The sequence below is a fragment of the Salvelinus namaycush genome, chromosome 8 (genome assembly GCF_016432855.1).
Source record: "Salvelinus namaycush isolate Seneca chromosome 8, SaNama_1.0, whole genome shotgun sequence".
NCBI classification, from domain to species: domain Eukaryota; kingdom Metazoa; phylum Chordata; class Actinopteri; order Salmoniformes; family Salmonidae; genus Salvelinus; species Salvelinus namaycush.
The window spans coordinates 5198846-5210705 of NC_052314.1; the positions used below are offsets into that span (position 1 = coordinate 5198846).

Below are 11860 nucleotides of genomic sequence, written 5' to 3' on the forward strand. Positions count from 1 at the left end.
ATGTAAAGTGTGGTGTACCACAGGGCAGCTCTCTAGGTCCTTTATTCTTTTCTATTTTTACCAATGGCCTGCCACTGGCATCAACCTGTCGAGGGTATGTGGGATGCTACCGTCCCACCTGGCCAACATCCGGGGGAAATTGCAGAGCGCCAAATTCAAAAACAGAAATACTCCTAATAAAAATTCATAAGATATACAAGTGTTATACATCGACTTAAAGATGAACTTCTTGTTAATCCAACCGTTGTGTCAGATTTCAAAAAGGCTTTACGGCGAAAGCACACCATGCGATTATCTGAGGACTGCGCCCAGCACACAAAACATTACAAACAGTTACCAGCCAAGTAGAGGAGTAACAAAAGTCAGAAATAGCGATAAAATGAATCACTTACCGTTGATGATCTTCATATGGTTGCACTCACAAGAATCCCAGTTACACAATAAATGTTTGTTTTGTTCGATAAAGTCCCTCTTTATATCCAAAAACCTCAGTTTTGTTGGCGCGTTTTGTTCAGTAATCCATTGGCTCAAAGGCAGTCACAACAGGCAGACGAAAAATCCCAAAAGTATCAGTAAAGTTCGTAGAAACATGTCAAACGATGTTTATAATCAATCCTCAGGTTGTTTTTAGTCATAATAATCAATAATATTTCAACTAACCAGACAATAGCTTCATCAACATAAAAGAAAATCAAGAAAGGCACGCGACCAGCTCTGGGACTTCCCAGGGTCCACTCATTCAGAGTGGTTTTACTCCCTCATTTTTCAGAATACAAGCCTGAAACAATTTCTAAAGACTGTTGACATCTAGTGGAAGCCATAGGAAGTGCAATCTGAGTCCTAAGTCATTTCTATTTCGCAACAAAGCCTCCTTCACTCACGCCGCCAAACTTACCCTAGTAAAACTGACTATCCTACCGATCCTCGACTTCGGCGATGTCATCTACAAAATAGCTTCCAATACTCTACTCAGCAAACTGGATGCAGTTTATCACAGTGCCATCCGTTTTGTTACTAAAGCACCTTATACCACCCACCACTGCGACCTGTATGCTCTAGTCGGCTGGCCCTCGCTACATGTTCGTCGTCAGACCCACTGGCTCCAGGTCATCTACAAGGCTATGCTAGGTAAAGCGCCGCCTTATCTCAGTTCACTGGTCACGATGGCAACACCCACCCGTAGCACGCGCTCCAGCAGGTGTATCTCACTGATCATCCCTATAGCCAAAACTCATTTGGCCGCCTTTCCTTCCAGTTCTCTGCTGCCTGCGACTGGAACGAATTGCAAAAATCTCTGAAGTTGGAGACTTTTATCTCCCTCAACAACTTTAAACATCTGCTATCTGAACAGCTAACCGATCGCTGCAGCTGTACATAGTCCATCGGTATATAGCCCACCCAACTTACCTACCTCATCCCCATACTGTTTTTATTTATTTACTTTTCTGCTCTTTTGCACACCAGTATCTCTACTTCCACATGATCATCTGATGATTTATCACTCCAGTGTTAATCTGCTAAATTGTAATTATTCGCTCCTATGGCCTATTTATTGCCTACCTCCTCATGCCTTTTGCACACATTGTATATAGATTCTCTCTTTTTCTTTTTTTTCTACTATGTTATTGACTTGTTTATTGTTTACTCCATGTGTAACTCTGTGTTGTCTGTTCACACTGCTATGCTTTATCTTGGCCAAGTCGCAGTTGCAAATGAGAACTTGTTCTCAACTAGCCTACCTGGTTAAATAAAGGTGAAATATATATATATTTTTTAAATTGGATACTGAATAGGCAGTCAATGGAAAACTACAAACATAAAAAAATCCCACTTCCTGGATGGATTTTTCTCAGGTTTTCGCCTGCCATATCAGTTCTGTTATACTCACAGACATTATTGTAACAGTTTTGGAAACTATAGAGTGTTTTATATCCAAATCTACCAATTATATGCATATCCTAGCTTCTGGGCCTGAGTAACAGGCTGCTTACTTTGGGCACGCTTTTCATCCGGAGGGGAAAATAGTGCCCCCTACCCTAGTGAGGTTAAACAAAGCATGTGTGTCCATGTATGCTGATGATTCAACCAAATACGCATCAGAAACCACAGCTAATGAAGTCACTGAAACTGTTAACAAAGAGTTGCAGTCGTTTTTGGAATGGGTGGCTAGTAATAAACTGGTCATGTCTAAAACTAAGAGCATTTTATTTTTACAAATCATTCCCTATGTTCTAAACCTCAACTGAATCTGGTAATGAATGGTGTGGCTGTTGAACAAGTTCAGAAAATGAAATTCCTTGGTGTTACCTTAGATTGTAAACTGTCTTTGTCAAAACATATAGATTCAATGGTTTTAAAGATGGGGAGAGGTCTGTCCGTAAAAAAGAGATGCTCTGCATTTTTGACTCCACATTCCCACAAAGCAAGTCCTGCAGGCTGTAGTTTAGTCTTATCTTGATTATTGTCCAGTCGTGTTGTCGAGTGCTGCAAGGAAAGACCTAGTTAAACTGCAGCTGGCCCAGAACAGAGCGGCACATCTTGCTCTTCATTGTAATCAGAGAGCTGATATAAATACTATGCATGCCAGTCTCTCTTGGCTAAGAGTTGAGTAGAGACTGATTACATCACTTCTTCTTTTTATAAGAAACATTAATGTGTTGAAAATCCCTAATTGTTTAATCAACTTACACACAGCTCTGACACACACACTTACCCCACCAGACATGCCACCAGGGGTCTTTTCACAGTCCCCAGAACAAATTAAAGAAAGTGTACTGTATTATATAGAGCCATTATTCCATGGAACTCCGTTCCATCTCATTTTGCTCAAATGAACAGCAAACCTGGTTTAAAAAAACAGATAAAGCAACACCTCCTGGCACAACGCCTCTCCCCCATGTGACCTAGATAGTTTGTGTGTGTATTGGTATTGATATGTAGGCTACGTGTGCCTTTTTTTATACATTTTTTATTGATGTAGTTCTGTCCTTGAGCCGTTCTTGTCTATTAATGTTCTGTATATTATGTCATGTTTCATGTTTTGTGTGAACCCCAGGAAGCAGCAGCTAATGGGGATCCTAATAAAATACAAAAAATACCAAATACCAAAATACAGCGGCCAATAGATCTCGGGTAGTTTGAAAGAAGAGCGAACTCGCGATGGTGGATATTTATATAGCAGTTATTTATTCAGACCCATAACCATTCAATCCTCGTGAAGAGAAGTGAAAGCCTTATGCATCTAATTATAGTCCTATGTTTTATTTTATTTAACCTTTATTTAACTAGTCAAGTCAGTTGAGGACACGTTCTTATTTACATTAATGGCCTACCAAAGGCAAAAGGCCTCCTGCGGGGACGGGGGATGGGATTACAAATAAATTTAAACAAATTTAAATTAAAATATAGGACAAAACATACATCACGACAAGAGAGACAACACAACACTACATAAAGAGAGACCTAAGACGACAACATAGCAAGGCAGCAACACATGACAACACAGCATGGTAGTAACACAACATGACAACAACATGGTAGCAGCACAAAACATGGTACAAACATTATTGGGCACAGACAACAGCACAAAGGGCAAGAAGGTTGAGACAACAATACATCACGCAAAGCAGCGACAACTGTCAGTAGGAGTGTCCATGATTGAGTCTTTGAATGAAGACATTGAGAACTGTCCAGTTTGAGTGTTTGTTACAGCTCTTTCCAGTCGCTAGCTGCAGCGAACTGAAAAGACGAGCGACCCAGGAATGTGTGTCCTTTGGGGACCTTTAACAGTATGTGACTGGCAGAACGGGTGTTGTATGTGAAGGATGAGGGCTGCAGTAGATACCTCAGATAGGGGGGAGTGAGGCCTAAGATAAGAGGGTTTTATAAATAAGCATAAATAAGCATATTATTCAAGGATTTCATTAGAATGATGAAGATAAGGAAAACGAATCTTATTTCATTTAACTGTTGAAAGCAAGGAAGGAATGAAGCAACAATGGAGAGAGAAAGGGGAGGTAGGCTAATAACATTAGGAAAATATTCTGAAAGTTATATATGGTTCAGCCTACTAATTATACAAATAGGCCCTATTGTATTTCAAAATTAAATCAAATTCATTAGCCTATACTTGTAACCTTGTAGGCCGCATGTACTGGACGAGAATCTCATGTTCTCTTCTGCTTCATCATGGTTTGAATGATGTGAGTAATTCCAGTCCATATAACACAGTATAATACAATACTGTACAGTAATACAGTTCACACTCAAAAATATTAGCCTACTGGAGCTAGTTTAATGTATTTACCCAAGAGAGCATATAGCTAGCTAGACTTACAGGCTTTTATGTGTTTCTGTCGTGTGTAATGTGCAGTAGCTTATATCATATATGTATTGGATAACGGCACAATCATTTGGACTTTTTTGGTCTTTGGGCTCATTAAATATTGTTAATGTAGGGCTCGTAAAATGTATTTAATGTATGGCTCATCAGGCTCAGGTTGCATCAGGCTTGAATTTTCGATCAAAGCTCTAATCAAATCCAGACATAGGCCTATTTATATTATTTATATGCTTTATTTGCTTTTGAATGACACTTATGGTTTTTGCGGGAAGTACCGGGTTGCCCTGGAGAAAAGTGATTTATTCTCAGGATGTAACATTTGTAAAATACCGATAAAATAATAAAACCCTAATCTGTTGGGGAGTGGATCAGAAAACCAGTTAGTATCGGGTGTGACCACAATTTGCCTCATGCAGCACGACACATCTCCTTTGCATAGAGTTGATCAGGTAGTTGATTGTAGCCTGAGGAATGTTGTCCCACTCCACTCCTCTTCAATGGCTGTGCGAAGTTGCTGGATATTGGCGGGACCTGGGACACGGTGTCGTACACGTCGTTCAGAGCATCCCAACCATGCTCAATGGGTGACATGTCTGGTGAGAGTATGCCATGGAAGAACTGGGATATTTTCAGCTTCCAGGAATTGTGTACAGATCCTTGCGACATGGAGTGGTGCATTATCATACAGAAAAATGAGGTGTTGGCAGCGGATGAATGGCCTCAGGATCTCATCACAGTATCTCTGTGCATTCAAATTGGCATTGATAAAATGCAATTGTGTTCGTTGTCCGTAGCTCATGCCTGCCCATACCATAACCCCACCGCCACCATGGGACATCAGCAAACCACTCGCCCACACAACACCATACATGTGGTCTGTGGCTGTCAGCCGGTTGGACGTACTGCCAAATTTTCTAAAATTACATTGGAGGCGGCTTATGGTAGAGAAATTAACATTAAATTCTCTGTTAACAGCTCTGGGGGACATTCCCGCTGTCAGCATGCCAATTGCACGCTCCATCAAAAGTTGAGGCATCTGTGTTGTGTGAAGAAACTGCACATTTTAGAGTGGCCTTTTATTGTCCAAAGCACAAGGTGCACCTGTGTAATTATCATGATGTTTAATCAGCTTATTGATATGCCACACCTGTCAGGTGGATGTATTATCTTGGCAAAGGAAAAATGCTCACTAACAGGGAGGTGAACAAATTTTTGCAAAATATTTTAAAGAAATACTATTTTTGTGCGTATGGAAAATTCCGGGGTTCTTTTATTTCAGCTCATGAAATATGGGATCAACACTTTACATGTTGTGTTCATATTTTTGTTCAGTGCAGATTCCCGTGTAAATAATGATCTGTGAAAGGTGTATGTAAATGGTAAGGAGGACAGGTCCCAAATCAAACCCTGCGGGACACCTGTAGTTATATTGATGTAACATGACACCATCAGAATGCACACGTTTGTGTCCTGTCTGACAGATAGTTCCCAAACCATTTGCAAGACACCTGGTCGAGGCCGATTTCAGATAACCTATAATTTTAAGTTTAAAAAAAAAGCTCTTAGTGTAACGGCTGTCCTCCTCCTCTTCAGACGAAGAGGAGGAGTAGGGATTGGACCAAAGTGCAGCGTGATATTTGGACATAACGAAGTTTATTAAAGTACAGACGAAAACCGAACACACTTCAACAAACTACAAAATAAGAAAACGAACGATGTATACAGACCTGAACATGGAACTTACATAAGACACGAAGAACTCACGAACAGGAACAGACTACATCAAACGAACGAACAAACCGAAACAGTCCCGTGTGGTGCAACATACACAGACACAGAAGACAACCACCCACAAACAAACAGTGTGAACAGCCTACCTTTATATGATTCTCAATCAGAGGAAAAGTCAAACACCTGTCTCTGATTGAGAACCATATAAAGCTAATTACAAACCACCTAAACATAGAAACACAAAACATAGAATGCCCACCCCAACTCACGCCCTGACCAACTAAACACATACAAAAATAACAGAAAACAGGTCAGGAACGTGACAGAACCCCCCCCTCAAGGTGCGAACTCCGGACGCACCACCAAAAGTCTAGGGGAGGGTCTGGGTGGGCATCTGTTCACGGTGGCGGCTCAGGCTCTGGGCGTGGTCCCCATCCCACCATAATAAATCCCCGCTTCTTTAACCTCCTCCCAATGACCACCCTCCAAATTAACCCTACTGGATTAAGGGGCAGCACCGGAATGAGGGGCAGCACCGGAATGAGGGGCAGCACCGGAATGAGGGGCAACACCAGAATGAGGGGCAACACCAGAATGAGGGGCAACACCAGAATGACTGGCGGATCCTGGCTGGATGACGGCTCTGGCTGGTCATGGCTGGATGACGGCTCTGGCTGGTCATGGCTGGATGACGGCTCTGGCTGGTCATGGCTCGCTGACGGCTCTGGCTGGTCATGGCTCGCTGACGGCTCTGGCTGATCCTGTCTGGCGGAAGGCTCTGGCTGATCCTGTCTGGCGGAAGGATCTGGCTGATCCTGTCTGGCGGAAGGCTCTGGCTGATCCTGTCTGGCGGAAGGCTCTGGCTGATCCTGTCTGGCGGAAGGCTCTGGCTGATCCTGTCTGGCGGAAGGCTCTGGCTGATCCTGTCTGGCGGAAGGCTCTGGCTGCTCCTGTCTGGCGGAAGGCTTTGGCTGCTCCTGTCTGGCGGAAGGCTCTAGCGGCTCCTGTCTGGCGGAAGGCTCTAGCGGCTCCTGTCTGGCGGACGGCTCTGAAGGCTCATGGCAGACGGGCGGCTTTGCAGGCTCAGTACAGACGGGCGGCTTTGAAGGCTCAGTACAGACGGGCAGTTCATGCGGCGCTTGGCAGACGGACAGTTCAGACGGCGTTGGGCAGACGGGCAGTTCAGACGGCGTTGGGCAGACGGGCAGTTCAGATGGTGTTGGGCAGACGGGCAGTTCAGGCGCCGTTGGGCAGACGGCAGACTCTGGCACTGTAGGCCTGGTGCGTGGTGCCGGAACTGGAGGTACTGGGCTAAAGCTACGCACCTTCAGGCTAGTGCGGGGAACAACAACAGGGCACACTGGACTCTCAAAGCGTACTATAGGCCTGGTGCGTGGTACCGGCACTGGTGGTACCGGGCTGAGGGCACGCACATCAGGGCGAGTACGGGGAGAAAGAACAGTGCGTACAGGGCTCTGAAGACGCACAGGACGCTTGATGCGTGGTGCCGGAACTGGAGGCACTGGGCTGGAGACACGCACCACAGGGAGAGTGCGTGGAGGAGGAACAGGGCTCTGGAGAAGCACAGGAAGCCTGGTGCGTGGTGTAGGCACTGGTGGTACTGACCTGGAGCGGGAAGGTGGCGCCGGAAATACCTGACCGTGCAGGCGTACTGGCTCCCTTGAGCACTGAGCCTGCCCAACCTTACCTGGTTGTATGCTCCCCGTCGCCCGACCAGTGCGGGGAGGTGGAATAACCCGCACCGGGCTATGTAGGCGAACCGGGGACACCATGCGTAAGGCTGGTGCCATGTAAGCCGGCCCGAGGAGTCGTACTGGTGGCCAGATATGTAGGGCCGGCTTCATGACATCCGGCTCAATACTCAATCTGGCCCGGCCGATACGAGGAGCTGGTATGTACCGCACCGGGCTGTGCACACGTACAGGAGACACCATGCGCTCTACTGCGTAACATGGTGTCTGCCCGTACTCTCGCTCTCCACGGTAAGTACAGGGAGTGGGCGCAGGTCTCCTACCTGACTTCGCCACTCTCCCTTCTAGCCCCCCCCATCAAGAAATTTTTGGGGTTTACTCACAGGCTTCCAGCCACGTCTCCTTGCTGCCTCCTCATACCACCGCTCCTGGGCTTTAGCTGCCTACTTCTCTTCCCGAGAGCGGTGATTCTCTCCTGCCTTAGCCCAGGGTCCTTCTCCATTCAATATCTCCTCCCAAGTCCACGAGTCCTGGTTCTTTGGCCGCTGCTGTTGGTTCCTCTCACGCTGCTTGCTCCATGGTTGGTGGGTGGTTCTGTAACGTCTGTCCTCCTCCTCTTCAGACGAAGAGGAGGAGTAGGGATTGGACCAAAGTGCAGCGTGATATTTGGACATAACGAAGTTTATTAAAGTACAGACGAAAACCGAACACACTTCAACAAACTACAAAATAAGAAAACGAACGATGTATACAGACCTGAACATGGAACTTACATAAAGACACGAAGAACTCACGAACAGGAACAGACTACATCAAACGAACGAACAAACCGAAACAGTCCCGTGTGGTGCAACATACACAGACACAGAAGACAACCACCCACAAACAAACAGTGTGAACAGCCTACCTTTATATGATTCTCAATCAGAGGAAAAGTCAAACACCTGTCTCTGATTGAGAACCATATAAGGCTAATTACAAACCACCTAAACATAGAAACACAAAACATAGAATGCCCACCCCAACTCACGCCCTGACCAACTAAACACATACAAAAATAACAGAAAACAGGTCAGGAACGTGACACTTAGCTTAGAGTTTGTGATTTTAATATTTTTTCAAAACAAGATACACTAGTTTCGAAATTGGGCAGTAGTTATCTAGGTCAGAAGGGTCCCCACCTTTGTGAAGGTGGAGGACACATGCCGCCTTCCTGATCTTAGGGATAGCACCAGAAGCAATTTTTCAATAAAAAATGTGGGGTCAAAAGTTATACAATAAGGGGGGCAGAAAGCTGCAGTAGAAAGGGATCAAGATAATCAACTCCTGTGGATTTTGTTTTACATAACATTTTTGCAAGGCACTTAATACATCATTGACATAAAATGGTCTGCTGCTCTCTCATTCAGATATTTGCGCCTTACGGATTGTGGTTGTTGTGGGTGGCTGTTCACAAATGTATATGTGTATTTTAACACAATACTGGTTGAATTGAACAAGTTTAAGCCTCCTATCTATCAATCATCGACCAGTGGAAAGACAGTGAAAAATGCGCTCTTGCAATGGCTGCATTGTGCGGATCCTAGACTATGGAATAAAAATTTGAGGGAGTTCCTCCCTTCAACTCAAAGCAATGAGATGAATCAGTCCTCCATGACAACAAAATCATAAACAACAGAGTAGGCTAATAAATCCTTAATTTTGGGTTATGCTCATGTAAAGCTATTTGGCTAATCTATATTTCCATATTTCCAAGTCCTATTGTCATGGAAATTCTTAAACAAAGGATCTAATGTACACAACCTGTTCCCAGAACAGTCTCACTCTTAATGAATTTTGTCTGTTTGGGATGGCGAATCAGTCCACTGACGCTCCCTCCTGGGTCCATGGCGGGTCCCTTCTGCTCCTTTGAGTGGAGTGTGGACTCCCTGAGCCACACCTAACGTGGCCCCGGCGCATTTAACCTTGAGTGCCCCTGGGAACGATCAGCAAGCGGAGTTAGACATCCCATCCTCGTCGCCAAGAATTGTCGTGGAAATTCTAACCAGAAAGGAAGAGAGACTATAGATTCTTCTAACAACAATTGTTTTACAAGATTTGCAAATCTGGAGCAATGAACAATTACTCAATGGTGCAGAGTTAAGGCTCAACGAACGAAAGAGTTGGGTCTCAGCTTTTATAGGAAAATACAACCTATTTTGTCTACGTGGCAGTTTAGCAGGTGTGTGAGATCATGGTGGGAACATAGTGTACAAACAAGTGACAACACCAGTTGTGTTACTATCTCAAGCTGGACTCTGTTCTCTTCATATCTCCACACAGCTGTGCCCTTTGAACAGGATGGTTCGAAAACTGTAGCAACTCTCAGACGGCTCTTTGTCTTTGGCTGCGTTCCTAAGTTACACAAACGCAAGAGTGGAAAAAAACACTTGCTTCTTTTTACGTGACAGAAACAGACAGTGGAAATGTACAGGTTTAAGGATTATACATTGTCTGTCCATAACAGAGTTTGTAATTCCCACCATATTATTATTGAAGATCAAGGGGGTGTTCAGTTAATTGGAATGACTGTAAATCTGACAGACTTTGTTTTTTAACGTAAAGATCTAGCCTAATCACATTATTATCGGTAGTAGAAAGCAAAGGTGTTAGAAGAAGCCTACATAACCAACCCATAAAGTAAAATTGAACATCCATTTATGGCCAGCTATGTAAACTCTTAAAATGTATTTATCATGCACTAGATGTTGTTCAATTGGTGATATTCATTTGTGTCTTCTTCTAATGCCTCTTAAGGTGAAATAAATCTAAAATGGAATTACATTACTGAGTTTAGGTAATCCAAAAAGTTACGTAGATTATTACAATTTTGGACAAGTAACTAGTAACTGTTATGGATTGCGTTTAGAAAGTGACCTACCCAACCCTGCATAAAAGGGCAGACCATTCTACAGCAACATTAGTCTCTTGTGACAGCTATTTAGCACACACAAGATTTGGTTCCTTGGTTCATGTCTTCCAGTTTGTCTTGGTTTCTGAGCCCCGTCTCTCTCCCTGGCAGGTGTCTGCAAGGCTACATGAACAGCAGTCTGTCGGTGTTTGACATGGGCGCGCACTGGAACGTGAGTGAGGAGCAGAATAGATACTGCAGGTACAGAGACTACAGAGCCTCTCCCTGGAGCCCAGTACCATACGACTTCACTCTGCAGTTCTGGCACGTCCTGGCTGCAAGACTAGCCTTTATCATCGTCTTCGAGGTACGTCAGCACGTCCATGCTCTGTCTGTCTTGATCACTCATTAGGTGTTTCAGGCAGTATGATTCAATGACCTGAAAATCAGAAAGTGGGCAAATACTTTTCCCCGACACTGTACCTTCACATACTGCTGAGATTAGAGAGATTGGCTTGCAACTGGTTTACCAGTACTCTGGGGATTCTAGATATCCCAGATGCTATGTCCTGCCCATGTTCCCTTAAGCAAGGAACCTATCCCTTAAAACCCATCAGGGAGTTTATGTTTGCCTGTGTTGATTTTCTGTGATCTGAAAATGACAATGGACAACAAAGTCTTGTTCTTTCTCCATTTCCACCCTCAGCACCTGGTGTTTGGCATTAAGTCGTTCATCGCGTACCTGATCCCAGACATGCCCAAGAGTCTGTGTGACCGCATGCGGCGGGAGAAGTACCTGATGCAGGAGATGATGTATGAAGCAGAGCTGGAGCACCTGCAGAAGGAGAGGAAGAAGAACGGCAGGAGATATCACCACGAGTGGCCTTAGTGTTAGTCATGTTATGTTACGTCCCCCCTGTACTACATACAGTACCTCGTCTGCACACCTAAATCATATACACGCACGCACGCACGCACGCACGCACGCACGCACGCACGCACGCACGCACACACACACACACACAGTACACTTAATACACACACCAACACACACACACACACAAACATATGCACTCAGATCACATGTTCCCCTCTGCACACCAAAGAGGCCGTCTTCTGTCACCAGACCTGAGGCCCTCCCACCATCCTTCCCTGTACCCCGTACTTGTCCCCTGCTCCCATCTC

At 44.7% G+C, this 11860-nt stretch overlaps 1 protein-coding gene across 1 annotated transcript in view; it reads left to right on the forward strand.

The window, feature by feature from the left end:
- The window catches only part of ano3 (anoctamin 3), an 84899-nt gene extending 73335 nt beyond the window's left edge, over nt 1-11564 (forward strand). The window contains 2 exon segments of the mRNA XM_038998555.1: nt 10847-11042; nt 11382-11564. Of these exon segments, the coding sequence (XP_038854483.1) occupies nt 10847-11042; nt 11382-11564 (379 nt within the window).
- Nucleotides 11565-11860: the final 296 nt, after the last annotated feature.